The 18,620-nt window shown below is 37.3% G+C and overlaps 2 protein-coding genes across 3 annotated transcripts in view; one reads left to right on the top strand and one right to left on the bottom strand.

Moving 5' to 3' along the window:
* LOC142349745 (uncharacterized) overlaps window positions 1-13,634 on the top strand; it is a 30,822-nt gene extending 17,188 nt beyond the window's left edge. The window contains exons 6-9 of one of the 2 annotated variants that reach the window (XM_075401492.1): window positions 1,018-1,153; window positions 1,483-1,531; window positions 1,601-1,896; window positions 13,283-13,634. In XM_075401492.1, the coding sequence (XP_075257607.1) occupies window positions 1,018-1,153; window positions 1,483-1,531; window positions 1,601-1,896; window positions 13,283-13,474 (673 nt within the window). In that variant the 3' untranslated portion in view covers window positions 13,475-13,634. Of the gene's footprint in view, window positions 1-1,017; window positions 1,154-1,482; window positions 1,532-1,600; window positions 1,897-4,913; window positions 5,352-13,282 lie in introns of those variants that run through there. The other variant, XM_075401493.1, reaches the window with a different exon arrangement.
* A 1,915-nt stretch (window positions 13,635-15,549) lies between these two features.
* LOC142349492 (uncharacterized) lies at window positions 15,550-16,997 on the bottom strand. Its single transcript, XM_075401086.1, has 2 exons — window positions 16,777-16,997; window positions 15,550-16,534 (listed from the first exon to the last, which is right to left on the bottom strand). The coding sequence occupies exons 1-2, from the start codon at window positions 16,855-16,857 to the stop codon at window positions 15,920-15,922; spliced, it is 696 nt and encodes a 231-aa protein (XP_075257201.1). The 5' UTR covers window positions 16,858-16,997; the 3' UTR covers window positions 15,550-15,919.
* Between the last annotated feature and the right edge of the window lie 1,623 nt (window positions 16,998-18,620).

Genomic DNA, 18,620 nt, shown 5'->3' with positions numbered 1-18,620 from the left:
ATATAAGCCCCACCATTAGGGAATTTACCCCCCCCCCCTGCACTGAAGCAGGCTGCAATAGATTCGAGCTCCCACTAGTCGTTCGAGAGCAATTAATCCGACGTTAGTCTGTTGTGTGTGATCCATTAACTTGGGCAATACGAGGCACTGAAGTGCCGTCTTAATATGAAATCGCAGCAAATGCAATGCCATTGCGCTGAACGTTGATATCATAGAGAATCTTCGAGTGATTAGAAAAAATATGGTGACTTGTCTCTTGATGGGAACAACCGCATATGCAAGGATACTAAATGTTGATTATATGCGGTAATCACGGATAATGAACTGAAGCGTGATGAACAAAATGAAGAGCAATATATCGAGGAATAGCTCGGTATGCGAAAGTTTTGGCCCTACTGAAGAATACCGGCGAGACAAATTTTCTCGCTAAACGCAATTATTTGAACTCATGCACGACCAATAATATCCCGGCGATACACAATTGACATAAAAATTTGAATCTATTTCAACAGGGACAATAAAGCAATATCAGATCAAAAATGCTATATCAATGAAATCTGGTATCATGTAAATAGCTCACAAGTTGGAGCAAATTATAGTACAACATAGCACAGAGGAAAGAGGTTTGAAAGGATATTCTTGGGAAAGTTTTTGAGACACTTGATGTCACGAGTTGTTTGATTCTAATTATTGAATTACTTTTTTTTGTACTTTGCATCTTAACCATTTGTTCAAACATTGGAATTCTTGTGACTATTAAATAAATTTAGCATAGGTTTTTACTGCACTTTTTGGTAATATTTTACTCTTCCGGACCCATGAGTGACATTTGGCCGATGTCTTGATTTTTAATAATTGTTTTTTGCTGTATTTAGTGTTTTTCTAGCAAGTTGCGATAGCTGATTGGTATTATTGATTTTTGTGTTCCACTCGCAGTTTTTACTCGTTATTAGATATATTTGGTCTTCTGTTGTATTTTAATGCATTCTGTATTTAACGAGCTCTGTGTACATCTAGGAGGAAAAGGCGCAACTTCAGCAAGCAGGCGAGTGAGATCCTGAATGAGTACTTCTACTCCCACTTGAACAACCCTTACCCATCTGAGGAGGTTAAGGAAGAACTCGCCAAAAAGTGCGGGCTCTCGGTTTCACAGGTCAGTTTGTCTCAGGTCTTTCTGTTTTCGACAATTTGCCTCTTAATGACGATTTGAATTGTGGTCCATAGTTAAGTTAGTATCAGTGCAGTATAAGTATCAGGTAATCTGTGTATTGACCTGAGTTCCAAAATGATTAGAAACGAAAAGCTGTGTTGTCATAAAAAATTCGTAAAAAATACCTATAAACAATATCAATGCTTCACATGCTTCTAAAATTCAAGCCAGTCAATTGACAGGTCATAAAGCTTGTCAATTGTGCCTAGACAGCCTCAAATCGCGGGTTTATCCAAATCGAAATCAAATTAATTACACTGAATTTGTTTTAGATATCAAACTGGTTCGGAAACAAACGCATCCGCTACAAGAAGAATATCGGTAAGACATTCGCACCACGACTTATATCTGATTCAACGCTACAGATGTTGTAAAACGAAAACTTTTTAGACAACCCTGGAAGTTACAACCCGAACGACATCCTTGGACCTCCTGGAAGCACCCCGGGTGCCATGGGAGCCAGCTCATCATCGGGACCCTCGAGCGGAGGAGGTGCGTCGGCGTCATCCGGAGGTCAGCCAGTTCCTACGGGTCCCTACTCTGATCAGGATCAGTTCTCGAGTGGTCAGTTGACGCCGGTGGGTAGCGATGACACAGCGACAGTCGCAGCTTTGGCACAACAACAGGCTGAAGCACATCAGCTGTTTCAGTACCCGCCCGTGCCGCAGTCGGCTGATAGTGCAATGGTAAGTCAATTCAATCGTATTCTGTTGTTCGCTAAATCAATTTTTTTCCAACAACTAAATTGAAATTATCACTTAAACGGTTTAATATACTCGAAACCAATACGGTTTAATATATTTCTTGTTCATTCGTTCATTCAATTTCAACTGAATTGCGTGGGTGACGTAATTTTTCATTCTTTTTGGAGCGAATTTTTTGTTCATTAAGCGTGATTGGTTTTTGGTCACACGTGATTTACCTCACTCACAAAATTAACTGTCCAATTGAAGGCTATTTGAGAGCAGCTAATGGAATCAGCAATAAATAATACGGTTTTTTTGTCAATGTATAACATTTCAGAAATTAATAAAAAAAAGAAGAAATTTCTCTTTGGTCTTTTGAGATCGCAGATCTACAAAGTTATCGAGGCGTTTTTCTGGAAATCCGTCAGCTGTTTTGTCTGTTGTTCTGAAAGGTCCAAATAATCTGTTTCGCGGCTATTATCTGGCAATCTGCTGGCTATTCTTCGAACTCGACTTCTGTAACTAGGAGTCTTGCGGCCACAAAATGTGACCTGAAAATGATCAGCAGCAAGTAAGAATTTGATTTCTAATTCTTTGCCGATGGTTTTTGACTTCTTCTCTAGCTAATTTTGTGGTCAAACTAAAAGGTAGTGTATAATGAACAAGATAGCAGCCTTGACAGTTTTATTTTTAATAGCCGCCCTCATCTTCTCAGCCGGCTATTATAGCGCTCCTTTTTTTACAATTCAAGGAATTTGAATTGTATTGGGGCGCTGTCTTTTTTTTAAAGATCTGTTCACACATTTTCATGATTTTTGAAGTCAAATTGGAGTAGTGATTTTGGTCACGCCGAAACAGGAAATGGAGCGAAAAAGCGAGTGGTTTTGCGGCGTGAATTTTTTTCGCTCTAAGTTTAAAGTAGAGTGAGAAAACGGTGTTTGAACAAAAATTCGCTTTCTCGCTAGTGGTTTTTTTGTTCACATGCGGCAATTTCACTTTGATTTTTACTCTTTTTTCAATTTTTTTTTTCGTTTTCAACCCATTCATAGTCCGTTTTAGGTCTAGTTTTTTTTAGTCAATGAAAATTCTTTGAATTGTACGTCAGGACTTGTCCTGCTATGTTTTTTTACTTCGAACTTTTCGCTTTACCATTTTGCCGCTTTTTCATCATTTTGCGTGAAATCTTTTTGACTTCTTTAGACTAGTTTCTCTCTTCTCTCGTTCTGCTAAAAGTGTATTTGAACATCAGTTGCTCAGCAAAGCAATTCAAAATGAACAGAGTCAGAATTAAAAAATTGAAGTCAGAAATAGAAACGGGATAAACCCATAAAGCCCAATTTTAGATGCCCGCTATTTGAACGTCGTTCCTATAAGTCTTAGTTACCATCTCTTATGCTTATTGGTGTTGATAGTAGCCTCTCTCTAAGAAACAGAAGTATGTTCAACTACAAAATGCCATCAAAATAAATCAGACTTAAAAATTGTTTTTGTACAAAAATCTTTTTTTTTCGATATCTTCTATTCTTTCAATCCCAATCATGCTTATTGGAATCAACGGCGGCTATTGTCCGGCAATCTGCCGGGTATGTTTCAAAAACTTCAAATATTTTTTAATTTTATCCGTGCAAAATAAAAGTGGTCGTACAACTAATGGTTCTCAGAAATTTTCTTAAGCAATTATTTTTTATCTACTGGTCCAATTAACGCCATACTGTAGCTGGGCAAAGTTGGATGATTTAAAAAATCCGATCAATAAGTCAGTGTGCCTATTTACTTTTTTGGATCCCTAATCTAGGGTACTCTCGAAGGAAACTTGAAGCAATTTTAATAGCAGAGAGTGTCATATGCATTTTGCATGTGACGTTTTGACTTTGGATTTATTTCTACATCGACCGTTTTGATTTTCAATTATATTTTACGTCACTGGTTTTTGCGTTTTGTGTGATCCTAATTGATCTCATTCGCAATTGTCAGTAGCTGAACTCACATGCGGGCATTTTACTACTTAAAGGCAACAAAATGCGCCAAAGCCGTTTTCCGTCTTAAATCTTGTTGCTAATTACAATAAAGTTAATAATCCAATAATCCGTACAATAGTCCAATTACAATAACGTAATTTAAAGCGCCCCCCCCCCCCCTCCCCCCCCCCCCCCCCCCACACACACACACACACACAAGCAACTTCCCCTCTCCCAATAAGCAACACCCCTTGCAAGACACGTCTAAAGCAGGGTAAACTAATTTTTTTCTAGAGCAATTCGTCCAATATCAGTCGGTTACGTTCAATTGCTCTCAAACGAAGTTTGCACGATTATATTTATTATGTGGTCTTTTTAAAGTGATTTTTCGCTTCATTGATTGTCTGACGCTGCTACTTTTTCGTCCTCAAAAGCGGGATAAGTAGGTAAAGCCCGTTGGCCATTAAGTCACTGAAAAGCTCTCTTTGACTTCTTAGTTTTTTAAGTGTACTTTTTAAGCGCCAGTTTGGGCGCTCTCCCTCATTAAAAAACCCTCCACCTCCATCCTCCCCTACAAAAAAACTGCCCTCCCCTCTCCACTCCTCTTAATCCATCTCACCCCTCTCATTCCACCCTGGCCCAACACGCTCGACTCCCCTTCCAGATAATATGCAAACTGTAAATTATATGCAAGCATGTTCTTGTTGCAGTTAGACATTCATAATTACACATTTTTAAAATTGAATGTCTCAACAATTGAAACCGAATCGATATTCACTTTCTGTTGGTGGTTACTGATGGAATAAATATTTTCATCTACTAAAACTGCTTTCCTTCTTTTGTTGGTATGAAGGACAGTTTTTGGTATCAATGACAAAAGTTTTATCACAATTTTGTCCATTTTTCCGACTCGCCATTTTCTTTGATTTCTCTTTGGCTCCTTACCGAATCTGGCCTCATGAGCGTAAAGCTGGTGCTAGTTACCATCAACAACCCATCGCCACCCGTTGTTTGAGAGCATTTTGTCCGGCATTAGTGGGTTGTCTTTTCTTTTCGCAGATATGCAATGACCTTGACAAAGGCAGCCCAACTCCAACTGCAGACAGTTTTCCTTGCTGCCACGGGCAAGGCTTCAATGACTTACAGTACTATGACCGCTTAGTCTGTCAACCACAAGTACCAATACCTGAGCGTAACCTGAACGAAGCTTCTTGTTGGTCGACCTTGGAAAAGGGGGAACCAACGGCCTGACCTGGATTATTAATTACGGACAAGCTCAATAGCTCCATCCGGGAATCCCTGAAGCTCAGATGAAGCTTCTTGTTTTCAAGGATAAGAACTCAAAATGACTCAAAAACTTAATTGTTGGTCAAATGAGTAGTTTGATTTGTAGCGTCTCGTCTTTGTTCCACGCATGAACGGTTCATTACTGTTGTCTTTTCCTGAACAAGTTTGAACCCTCGTCTCCAGTCCTAATTTAACGTTTTCTTGGCGTAAGTTTTTAGTTAGAGAATTAATTAATAGCTCTCGAACAAAGTTTGAGGCAGTTAATCGTATATTGTTTTCAGCGATATTTCCGCTGATCTAAATGGCGCGCTAGATTTTGTGGAGGGGTAGGAATTTAATATATCTTCTATCGCTGTCCAAAATCGGAATAATCTAAATTTAAAGAAAATTTGATTTACTGAAACTTATCCTGTTTTTAATAGCCGCCCTCATCTTCTCAGCCGGCTATTATAGCGCTCCTATTTTTACAATTCAAAGAATTTGAATTGTATTGGGGCGCTTTCCTTTTTTTCAAGATCTGTTCACACATTTTCATGATTTTTGAAGTCAAATTGGAGTAGTGATTTTGGTCACGCCGAAACAGGAAATGGAGCGAAAAAGCGAGTGGTTTTGCGGCGTGAAATTTTTTCGCTCTAATTTTAAAGTAGAGTGAGAATATGGTGTTTGAACGAAAATTCGCTTTATCGGTAGTGATTTTTTGTTCACATGCGGCAATTTCACTTTGATTTTTACTGTTTTTTCGATTTTTTGGATAGGATTTTTTTCTAAATGATTTTTCCAATCCATTCATAGTCCGTTCTAGGTCTAGTTTTCTGTTTAGTCAATGAAAATTCTTTGAATTGTACGTCAGGACTTGTCCTGCTATGTTTTTTTTACTTCGTCGAATAAAAAAATGTTTCGCTTTACCTCATCTTGCCGCTTTTTCAACATTTTGCGTGATATCTTTTTGACTTCTCTAGGCTAGTTTCTCTCTTCTCTCATTCTGCTAAAAGTGATTTTGAACATCAGTTGCTCAGCAAAGCAATTCAAAATGAACAGAGTCAGTATAAAAAATTGAAGTCAGAAGTAGAAACGGGATAAACCCATAAAGCCCAATTTTAGATGCCCGCTATTTGAACATCGTTCCTATAAGTCTTAGTTACCATCTCTAATGCTTATTGGTATTGATAGTACCCCTGTAGCCTCTCTCTAAGAAACAGAAGTACGTTATGTTCAACTACGAAATGCCATCAAAATAAATCGGACTTAAAAAATGTTTTTGTACAAAAATCTTTTGTTTTTTTTTCAATATCTTCTATTCTTTCAATCCCAATCATGCTTATTGGAATCAACGGCGGCTATTTCCGGCAATCTGCCGGGTATGTTTTTACTTCGTCGAATAAAAAAATGTTTCGCTTTACCTCATTTTGCCGCTTTTTCAACGTTTTGCGTGATATCTTTTTGACTTCTCTAGGCTAGTTTCTCTCTTTTCTCATTCTGCTAAAAGTGATTTTGAACATCAGTTGCTCAACAAAGCAATTCAAAATGAACAGAGTCAGTATAAAAAATTGAAGTCAGAAGTAGAAACGGGATAAACCCATAAAGCCCAATTTTAGATGCCCGCTATTTGAACGTCGTTCCTATAAGTCTTAGTTACCTTCTCTAATGCTTATTGGTATTGATAGTAGCCCCTGTAGCCTCTCTCTTAGAAACAGAAGTACGTTATGTTCAACTACGAAATGTCATCAAAATAAATCGGACTTAAAAAATGTTTTTGTGCAAAAAAATTTTTTTTTTCAATATCTTCTATTCTTTCAATCCCAATCATGCTTATTGGAATCAACGGCGGCTCTTTTCCGGCAATCTGCCGGGTATGTTTCAAATTTTATGTAAATTAACAATCGCGAATCGTTTTTCTCTGTTTACGAGCGGAGTTTTTCTTCAGTTCCATTTTTCATAACCTCGATGTTTGTTGAAAGATTAGGAGGCCTCTTAGCAGAATTTTGACCTCGGAGCGAACCCTCGAGCTGTAGTTTGTAAATATTGTTTTCATATGAGTGCAAGTATTTTTTTGTACAACGGGTGTGTACGCTGACTCCTGAATGATCGAATTTTTCGGATCTATTCTGCCCCCCCCCCCCCCCCCCCCAGCTTAGTAGGCTTATACCTTTTAATCTTTTACCCCCCCCCCCAGTCGCACGTGCCATTTTTTAAATAGTAACGTGCTATATAACAGCATATAATTTGTAACGGGGGGGGGGGGGGCAAACAGAATAGATCCGAATTTTCTTCCTTATTTTTTAAAGTTTTTTCAATTGTCAATTGCTCTTAAATGCTGTATTAACAAATTATATTAGTACTGGTTCTTTGTGTTTTCCCGCCTGACCAATTTTTCGTCTGACGCTTTTACATTTTCGACCTCGAAAAGTGGATCAACATGTAAAACCCGGAAGGCATTACGCGGCTAGGCAGCTCACTTAGGAGCCTTACGACTTTCTTGTCTCCTAACTATGCGATTCGCCAAAACTGTTTTGAGAAAAATTCATTGTTTGAAAGGTTCTTAAGAAGGTTCTGGATGGTGAGAAATGCTATTCTTAGTCTTAGTAGTTTGATTCCACTCAGTCTCGTCCTCACCATTCCCCCGCATCAACTCCCTGGCCCATCTGGCAATTTGGACCCGGCCCCATCGTCCAGCTTTTCCATCCCCGACCTCCTCCTCCCCCCCCCCCCAATGCATGACAACCCCCTGAGAAACCCCACTGCGCTTTGTACCCCCTAATGCTAATATTTCTAAGCACCCGCTGGCTACTACTGAAGTTAAAAGCTCGCCGGTTGTTTGTTTGAGGGCATTTCACCCGTCATGATTCGGTGATGTTTTAATTGCTCTTAAACGAAGTTTGAAGCATTTACTGTAAATGAGCGTCTTCTTCGATTTTTTTTTTGCCTGACCGATTTTGGGCTTTTATTCTAGAACATTTTTCGTTCTCGAGTGACTTTTTCACTTTTGATCTCTGCGCGATCTAAATTGCTCTCATTTAGAATTTAAGTCTTGTGAACATGGAATCGATTATAAGCGAAGTGGTTTCCCAGTCGTGTTTGGGTTTTGGTTAAGATGACAGTTCCAAACCTCTCAGTTGTCCGTACTTTTTGAACTCATAAGAAGTTCTGTAGCGCTGAATTAAATTGCCTCTCCTGTTCGCAGGAATTCGTCCGGTGTTAGTCCGTTTGTTTTGCTTTGAGCTTTGAAAATGAAATAGAAAAAAAATTAGCATCAAAATTTTTTGTGTATGTATAATATGTTTTGTGATATACAATAGGAATCGAACAATGTTTTTTAGGTGAAACGACTAGATCCTTAAGTTCAAAAAATGAAATTTTCCATCATTTGACAAAATTTGATGTTTTTCAAATGATTGAGTTTTGGAATTTGTGCTCTGTCGTTATCGAAACGAAAAGAAGGTAGAAGTTCAAGTTGAGCTTCTACCTTCTCTTCGTTTCGAGAACGCCAGAGTACAAGTTTCAAAACTCAATATCAAAGACTCTATTAAAATAAACTTCCTGGCATTTAAAAACGAACAGATTATCAGTGCTCTTGGCATTGTAAAATGAGTTTTTCCAGGTTCGTAGACCAGGAACTCAAAGCTAAGAATTTTAGACCCACCTAAGCATAATGCTGTCAAGCAATCATCAGTTGATTGATAAGCTTTGATTTTTGACGGAATTAAGCTATGGCTCAAAAAGCTTATGACTGCTACTAATATTAAGAATTTGTGGCGTGATTTTACACCAGAAATTTGGAAAATGTTATTCTTGGCAGAATAATTGATGCTTAGCCCCTGCTCATCGTTGCACCCGTAACCCAAAGCGCTCAGATCACCCTGTACCACCGTGCCCCCACTGCCGCCGCCTTCAAGCCAAGACCCTTCACTTAAGCTGGCCTAAACCGTAGCTATCTACTAACCAAGCCAACCGCTCGCCAGTCGTTTGAGAGCAATTCGCCCGACGTTATTCGGTTATGTTTGTTCCAATCCCCCCATTTTCTTAGGGGCTAGAGACTTTGTCACATCGTCTTTTAATTGCACTCAAATGAAGTTTTTAGCAATTATATTAGTCATGCTGGTCTCTTTAGTCTTTTTAGTGAATTTTGGTACTGCCGACTCTTCGCCGCCACTTCACCCCTCCTCTCATTAGTGATGTTTGTTAAATTAAAGATGGCGTGATTTTGTAGAAATTTTGAAGGTTACCTCGAAATTTATTTTAAACGAAAAAATAAAAGCGTTTTATATCTGATCTGTTTCTACTTGAAGAGCTTGAAATGTTGATGTATCTTCAGCATTTGTTTAGAAAAGTTTGCAGACTTTGTCTTTGTGGATAAAATCAGGCTTAAATTTTATCGCCTTTAAATTTGACTCTTAAGCCTTAAAATAACGAATGAAATCAATATTAATCTTACAAGTTTGTTGGGTGCAACAACATATTGGTAGATGCCGATTCTTCATTTACATCCAAATTGAAGTTTTTGAACACTTTGAGAGAATATATTTCTTATATTGCACTTCTTACGTTTTTCAACTAGCTATAACAGTTAAAGGCAAAGAAGATAAAACGACGAATTCTTTCGATCGTTGCAAACTCAGGCCTTATCTTTTATTATATAGTGTGGCCTTGACATTTATACCGATTGTTATGTCTTGCATTGGCAGTTTTATTCACAATACTTTGAGCGAAATATTTTTTTTTCGTGAGATTGAATTGCACACTTCAAAATTCGCACCGTTCTTCAATTTGCCGGAATCGGAATATTTTCCGATAATGTTACAAATTTTGAGGATTGTAAAATATTCGACAAATTTTGGCTTTTCGTTTGGAAACAGGAATCAATCAATCTCGAATAGCAAACAGCTTTATAGATATTACAAAATTAACTGTTTAACCTGTGCATGTGTTTGGTGCATAACTAAGTTCAAATGAGATTGCTGAGGATGCCCATTAAGGACGAAATTTAAGTTTTCATATTTTTAATAGCCGCACAGCGATAGCTGGGGCTATTATTGACCTTCTCTTGGTTTTTTTACGACTCGAAGAGGAGTATTGGTTTTCTTAAGGTTTTTTTACCGGAAGTACTATTCGTTCAGACGCTGTTTTGACCTAAAAGCGAAAGTGAGTAAAATTGCGGTGTGAACTTATTTTTCTGAGCGAGAGAAGTTTTTTGATCATGTGCTGCGTTTAGTGAATGACTTTTTGACTTTGAAAAGTACATTTTGACTGAATGGCACATATAGATAACCGTTTTTAGCCGTTTTTTCGTCTAAGTGGCCCAATTTTTTTGCTTGTAGTTTGGTTTTTTGTAGAAATTGAATTTATTCGATGCTATATTGAAATGTCAAACTTGGAAATTGATACCACAGTGTTTTGCAGAGCCTGAAAATGCGTTTCAAGTTGAAAATTGACACATAATTCTTGATTTTGTAGTTAATTTTGGGCTTTTTTATATTAATTTCTTCATTTTTGGATATTTTAACAGTCTTTTTGTCAAAAATCAGTTAATATGGCAACTTCTCTTTGATAATTCCTATACTCAACACCTCTTTCTACCTCGGTGTAATTTTGTTTTATAAAATTGTACATATGCTAATCCGATTTTGGTAGTTTTCCGATTTTTGTCATTTTTTTTGTTCGTGTTTTGGTTTCTATTACTAGAAAGCCTTTTTGTGAAACATGCGGGACTTTAATTTAGTTTCAATAAAAATTCGATCATTTTTTGGCGTTAAGTTTTTGAAAAGCAGTTAAAACTGTTTCATGAATGCAATTTTTTGACCATTTTTATGCGAAATATTTAAATGTTTCGTATGTTTGAATTCTGCTTTTTCCTATTTTTTTTGTTCTTTTCAGGAGTATAGATCATTTGTATCGGATGACTAGTTAGCTTTTCTATGTCTCGAATGCTGAACAATGAAATGTATTCGTTTTTCTTGATTTTTGTAATTTGATTTTTAACTTTCAAAAATCAAGAATGTATTTTTGTTACGGTGTTCCTCGCATTGTGCCGATATTTACATTCTAGTTAGTATCATTCTAGTTTTGTGCAATTGCTCTCGTTCGAGTGCAATTGTTCCGACATTAGTCGGTTTATGTTTCTTGATTTTTTTTAATTAGGTTTTTAACGTTCAAATATCGAGAATTAGTCTTTTTGGTACGGTGTTACTTACATTGTGTTCATTTTCTTCACTTTCTAGTTTGTCTCATTCTAGCTTTGTCCTGGCACCTGCTTTTGGTTTCGTTATATTGGTTTTTTTTGTTGTTAGAAAATTGAATGATTTCAGCTTTTTCTTAGATTTTCGTCATTTCTTTGGTTTGCAATTGATTTGTTTCAACATAAGGCAGTACTGAGAGTTTGCTAGCGAGCATTTTCCAGAATTTCCACTTAATACTATCTACTGCAATTTTTCCGGCCTTGGAGTTAATAAACATTTTTTTGCCTTTGAATATTCTTCTGCTGCTTACGTCTTTTCTGTTGTCAATTTAATTTTTGATTTAGTTTGAAATTATGTTGTCTAGCATATGTAGAATAAGGGAGAAGTGTGTGCTGTTTTGTGTCTTAATTGCAGTGATTAGAAATGTAATTATAGTGGTTTTCTGATTCTTGAATTTGAGCATTCTTTTTTAAAAAGATCTAATTAGTTTCTAAGATTTATCTGCCGTTTGCTTTCCCGATCTTTTTGAGATTAGAATCATGATTTATTTGAGGGCAATTGATAGCCCTGTCAGCTGTTTCAGCCCATCAGTATTTTGACCTTCTTATCCATTTCGGATTTTTTTTTAACGTTACCAAACATTTTCAATAAAATAAAATTTTGCTGCATTTTGTTTCTCTTGGTGACAGTGGTTTAAGTTTCTACAATTTTTAGATCAGACATGGGGAGGTAATGAGTTAATGGTTTAATACAAAAGGTAATGAATGCCTTCCGCTGCAATTACGGTTTTGTTTGTGAAGTTTTGACTCTTCGAGTTGCTTCCGGAATTCTTCCGGCTATGACGTCACAGCCACTTTTTGTTCATTCGCTCATGCAATTTCAACTGAATTGCATGTGTGACGTCATTTTTCGCTCTTAGTGGAGCGAGGTTTTTTGCTTGATAAATTTTTTGGTCACACTTGATTTACCTCACTCTCAAAAATGACTTCCTCACTTTGAAATTGACTTTTATTTACTTTAATTCAAAGAGATAATGTCAAATGGGTGTGTGTCACTCTAAATGAAGGTTATTTGAGATCAGCTAATAGAAGCAGCAATAACTTAAACAGATTTTTGATCAAAATATAACAGATCAGCCTTCAATGAAAACACAAATTTTTTTGGTCTGTCTTTTTTACTGTTTTTTTTTGAGACTGCCGATCTACGAATCTATTGCGGCTATTTTCTGGCAATCTGCCAGTTATGTTATTAATTGCTCTCAAACTAAGTTCGTTACAATTACATTAGTCCTATTGTCTTTTTATGCAATTTTTTGCTTGACCAATTTTTCCTGACCCTTTTATTTTTCGTCCTGAAAAACCGGATGAACTGGTAACGCCCGGAAGGCATTAAGTGTAGCAGCTCTTTTGGAGCCTTACTCCATACTAGTCTCTAATTAAGCGATTCATCAAAATTTTTTTGAGGAGACCATTTCATGGTGTGAAGGGCGGTACTTAATTTTTAAAGCTTGACTAAGCCCACCCGCCCCCAACTGTCGACTCCCTCCCACTCACCCCATCACTTACCGCTCACCATCCCCCACGTGGTTATATGGACCCCCACCCACCGCGTCCAGCCCTACCCCCACCCCCCTGATTGGCTTCGCCTCTCGATGGTCGTTTCAGATCAGTTCGCCCGACCCTTTCAGTTATGTTACTTTTTTGTGGGCTGAAATATTTTGCCAACGCACTTTGACTATCTGCCTTTATAATCTTGTATCTTTTAAATCGGCAATGCCACTCTCAACTTTCCTCAACTTTCAGCTATTGTGAACTTGGAAGTTGCTTGTTTTAGACAAGGTTGACTGGCTCTGCAAAAGGCACTTCGACGTTCTAGCTCAACATCCCTTATCCCGATGTGGTTTTAGATAAATGCAAAAAGTTCTCAGCTACTTCAAGCATTGTCATGTAACCTAGGCGATCATTTTAGGTGAGTTCGGCAGCCGCTGTGGCAGCAGCCAACTCGTCAGCAGTGGTAGCCGGATCTCTCTTCGATGACCCGGCATCCTCGGCCTCTCTGGCCAACTGGAACGCAGCCCACGCTGCGGCTGCAGCAGCAGCATCCGCACACCAGTCTGTCCAAGATGCAATTGCACGATCCGCCAACAATCCGTCCTTTTAAGTGTCCGCTTTCCAAAAGCCGAAACTATCGGATCTGGTTTCCTCACGCCCCCTCCCTCTATCCTAATCGAACATTAGGGATCTAATCTGTCCACATACAGTGTTTTTTACTCTAAAAACCCCAACTTAACCACGCTGAGCCGTTATATAGCACATTACTATGCAAAAAATAAGCACGAGCGGCGCCTGGGGTATACAAGTTGTATGCCCACTAAGCTTTGGTGGGGGGGGGTATGTACTCACTTTTTAGGCATTTACACTGCCAACAGTGAGTTTTCCCGCATTGGTCATAGTTTGTATAGCCTAATATTATTTTTCACAATGATGCTTAAAAAATGGTAATCATAGAGGTTTATATTCCGGCTGGGAAAATGAAAACGGGTCCTACGTACTGATTTATTGGACTTTTAGAGGACAAATCTGAAAATATACCTGAGATTTGAACTACTCGATACTGTGATGAATGTTGATCTTATTGATGCTACATTTTAGCAATCTCATTATATTTGAGCGATTGTTGAGCTCAAACTTGCAATTATGTTTGTTACCTAAAATGGGTAGCTATTACTTGGTATGTTAGTGCCATTTTGCCAAATTCAAATTTGGTGCAGTTTAAAACAGAATCGAAACTTCTTTACTTCAACTACTGCAGTGAAAACTAATAACACGTGAAAATATACTAGTGAATTATAACCACGCCCTATGTCCCCCGCGCGCGCACCAAGCCCCTTGCAACGTGCACAAAGTAACACTAATTCTTTGATATCTCTTTGAAAACTTCTATAAGCCTTCTCGTTAAAAATCATTTTTTAAAAAGTTTCTGCGCTATAAAATTGTTGCTCCTAATTTTATTGTTTATCATTACCATGGTCGATATCAACGACCTTAAAGTCACTATCTGTCATTACTCTGTTACTAACTGTGTCGTATTAAATAGTATTTTACTAGAATTAGAGAAGTGCAATGCACAAAGTTGTAATTTTTACCCACTTGAATTATCTGGATCTTGCGACCCCCCAATACTCACATACACACACACACACACACGTTGGTTTTTAACAATCTTACTTCAAAGCAAAGGAACAAGATTGCTAGTGAGCTTCTGTACCAAACTTGTGCTGTGCTGTTTTTTGCCTTTTCAAATGCGTGTATGTGGAAATGCGTGTATTGTGCGTGGGTTGAAGTGCCGTTGGTTCTCATCGGTGAATTTTCTGTGGCGAGAAAAATAGCATGAACCATATGTGGTGTTTATTCGACGTTATCCACATTTCAACTCAAGGGGTTTTATTTAAATTGCATGGATTTTTTGGCAGCAGAGGAATATAAAAATTTTGCTACCAAAAATGAAAGTAAATTTAAAACAAAGTGCAACCTGCTACATAGCTGGGCTGTCCCAGTTTGGGTTTAAAAAGTCCTATTGCTGCCACAAATAGGCAATTTTCTAAAACTTGTTATTTTGACTGTATGTTTTGGTTGAGGGGAGGTGTGAGCATGATCCATTTTTCCGTTGATAGTTTCTGTTTCAATAGTGATATTGGGCCTGATTCTTAATGTTATTTTGAGCAGGGTATTTTGCGACTAATATATGCTAACGAATAGCTATAGTAGATTTTAGGTGATTCATTTTGTAAATAATTTATATCATTGTCATAACTAATATTGGTTGGGGGCGCTGTAACCTGTTTTGGTAATCAATTTTTGTATTCAATGTTTCCTTTATACTGTTCTAAATTGTCCCGGCTGATTTTTCTTGTTTTATGGATAAATGTTATACATGCCTACAAATGCTATTCATAATAAAATTTCATATTAGTGTTCTTCTTTGACCTTTAGAGATCACCCCTGGCAACTTTTCAAATTAGATGAACTAATTTTAACGTGTTTTCTGGGAAATTTCTTTTCTCCAGTGAACTCTATGAAACCCAAAAGCAGAACTAAAGGACAACTATAAAATTTGAAAAAATATCTTCAATGATATACCTAGGATGTACCAGTCGTCCATTAAAACGACGAGTTCTGAAAGAGCCAACAAGATGAGTTTTGTCAAATTGGAGTCTCGAGAAAAATTGGTCTCAATTGACGTCAATGAACAAAAAAATTAAATTAATTGATATGCACCAAAAATTGCAATACCTTGTCAATAAATTTGAAAATTGGAAATTTTAATATACAAGACAGAATGTAGCACCTTGAAAAAGCACCATTAAACGCTGAGTTATCTGTCAATAAATTCTCGCGCAGGAGTCAGAACACCGCAGTATCCGATCAGAATGCAATTGGTTTATTTGTTAACCGGGTTTTGGCGAGTTTGCCGTTTAAATAGTCAAAGTATAGGGTGATGGGATGTTCTGAGCGTTCAAATACTTTGAAAAGAAAACGGGAAATTTATGATCAAAACCATAACAAAGCACCAAACTGGGTAATGATGCCAGAGTCACTCCGTGATTTATGACTTGTTTAAAGACCAATCTTGGATCTCCTTGGCTGACTTTTTCGACAACGCCTTCATTTGAATGGTCAATTTCTTCTCATTCTCATCATTAGTGTGGATAAACCAGCAGTCATTTCCATGCTTACAATTCCCAGCATCAAAATTCTTGCATTTTTGGGTTTTGTATTTCTGGTGAACTTTTGGAGCTCTAAGTTCTTCCTTTCCATGGGCGAATTGACATTGTTCGGCAAAGAGGCAAGAACCCCTTTTGTAGGCTTTGCACATTTGGGTCTTGAAGCGGTCAGGGTTCAGCAAATTTCGTCGTTTAACTTCGCCAGACGGGTTTTGGGTTTCAATAACGAGCGAACTGTCGTTCCCGGATTTCTTGATTACGTAAGGCTTCTTTCGTTGTTCAAAGAAAGCGTCAATGTTCAATTCGCTGAGTGGTGTTACGTCATAGTTAATTTCGAAGCTCCCGGTGATGAATACATCGTTATCGTCTTCTGGTGTTGCGTAATCGCTTGTTGCGTAATGTGAAGTTGAGTCGTATCCTGATTCGTCATCTGATGTTAAGCAGCCAGAGATACTAGACAGTGACCAGGCCAATACTTCAGAGCTGTAATCGGAATCCTAAAACAAAAATGACAGGTGGTTAGCAGGTATAAAGAGCAGGTTTTAACAATTCTCTGTGTTAGCTACCAGATATGACTCATGTTTTATGGTAACAATTAGAAACCCTTTTATTTTATTTGTGCAATTTTCATGATCAGAAAAATAAAAACAGAAGATACTTTAATAAGTGCGCCTTTGTTCAGATCAAATATAGCAACTTGGCTAGTCCTGTTATTTTGAAGTGGAAATTGTTTACTTACGGGAAATTGTTCTGAAATTGCCACTGAAGAAGTTGATCGGTATGATGCAGTTGAACTAAACATATTGGATCGTCGGAACATTACTTAACTGAGTTTATTAAGATTGCAAGCGTGAAATGAAGAACTATACACTTGATCAGTATAATAAAAGAGCGGAAGGAAACGCTGAAATTACAATGAATTGCTGGTTCTTTGCTATTATAGGTCTGAATTTATTGTAAGTCTGAATAAGGTAGCTTGATTAATTATTTCTGACAAATCAGGGTCTAAGTTTGGTCAAGTTCGATGCAATTGATTACAATGAATGAAAAATAAAGAATGAACGTCAAAATGTGGACGATTTGTCAATTGTTTATTTGAGATAGTCGCTTAGTTTTATTCTGTCACACCTACCTTTGAAATTTACTATTTGATTAACTCAATAAAAACAGTGTTTTGATAATTTTAAGGTGAGACAAGCTTCAATTCACACCTCTGCTTATTATTTCAAAAAATAAACAACGCTTAAACGGTAAGTGCTGCGTAATTAGAAATCAATAAGTTTTGTCGGCAACTTAAAATTGTGCGCTCAGCGATATATTTTGGATGCTTCTCTCTTCCCGTGAAAAGAGTTAAAAGTATTACGATACGTCTTGTGAATTTAAAGAAGTAAAATGGATCAAATGTGTAATCTTATTTGGTGTGGGCGCCGAATTGTGAGACATTCTACAAAAAAGCTAGCCAGAAATCAATAGTTCCTAGTTAGCCGACTTTTCCCTAACTTAATATGCAATTCAAGCAATGTTTGGCTGGTTTTTTTTCGCGGGGATTTAGGGGTGGATTTGCGTGGGGCTGTTTTCTTTCACAATTTAAATCACGTTTTCTGACATCGTTTTGGCGACAACTGCTCTTTCTGAAAGGAAGAACATCCAATTTTGGTCATGTGGTAGTTTCCTGAGATAATTGAACAATTTTAGCCGAATTGTACCATTTTCATCACCATTTATTCTCATTAGAAGAATGTTCAAAGCATAAATTTGACCTGGGTTTAGATTAAATATGGAGTTAAATAACTGCTGTTTACAAAGAAAGTCGATAAATAACATGCTAGTTTACTAACTACTTTACTCGCTAGTTAACTAGATACTATTCAGATTTTATGAATTTCTGCTATCGATGTTTTGATTAGTTCTATTAATTGAAATTGGGGAATATACAATTGTAGATTGTAATAGCAAAAAAATCGGAACTGTTTCACCTTCGCACGTTTACAAATTTTTGTTTTATTTGTCATTTGTGAACAAATGGTTGCAAGTAATTACGCTGAATTGTTTATGTAGCCTATAATAGAAGGTAGGTGGGACTGACTATACACTTCAATTCAAAAAAAGTTGCTCTAAAGTTTGCAGAATTGTACTTTCGGTTGGTCATAGTCTAACTCGGGGGTCAACGGGTCAAAAATGAAACAAAAAGATCACTGGGAAGGAGGAAACAGTTCCAAACATTAATGCTCTAATTTAACCAATATAGTTCTTCCAGGACGGAGCTGGTATTCTTTTCAAAATAGATTCCAACGTTTGAACGATTGTTATGGAAAAGTCAAATAACCTGGAAATAATACCCGGACCTCCCAAATGTCTGGACGGAAACGTTTACATTAAATCATCACTCAGTCACCGTCTGTTTATAACCGAGTTAACAAATTCTAACATTAATGGCACTGTCATTCGTTCTTTCAATGGTCTTGTTGATTTTTTCGCACAATCAAATCGAGACAACGAAGAATTTGAAAATTTAAACCGACCCGATCGGGAATCGAACCCGAGCCTGGGATGTCTGTTTATACCTGATTCCCAAAACTGCTG

This window comes from Convolutriloba macropyga, chromosome 11 (genome assembly GCF_964194025.1).
Source record: "Convolutriloba macropyga chromosome 11, txConMacr16.3, whole genome shotgun sequence".
NCBI classification, from domain to species: domain Eukaryota; kingdom Metazoa; phylum Xenacoelomorpha; order Acoela; family Convolutidae; genus Convolutriloba; species Convolutriloba macropyga.
Note: the sequence above shows the minus strand (reverse complement) of the source record. Positions and strands in the feature narration are given on the sequence as shown.

What these genes read in the sequence shown, in the direction of transcription:
- LOC142349492 (XM_075401086.1), bottom strand. Translation starts at nt 16,857, where the DNA reads ATGTTCCGACGATCCAATATGTTTAGTTCAACTGCATCATACCGATCA. An exon ending in CAATTTCAGAACAATTTCCC is followed by an intron (nt 16,535 to 16,776) that starts GTAAGTAAACAA and finishes TTTTTGTTTTAG; the next exon opens with GATTCCGATTACAGCTCTGA.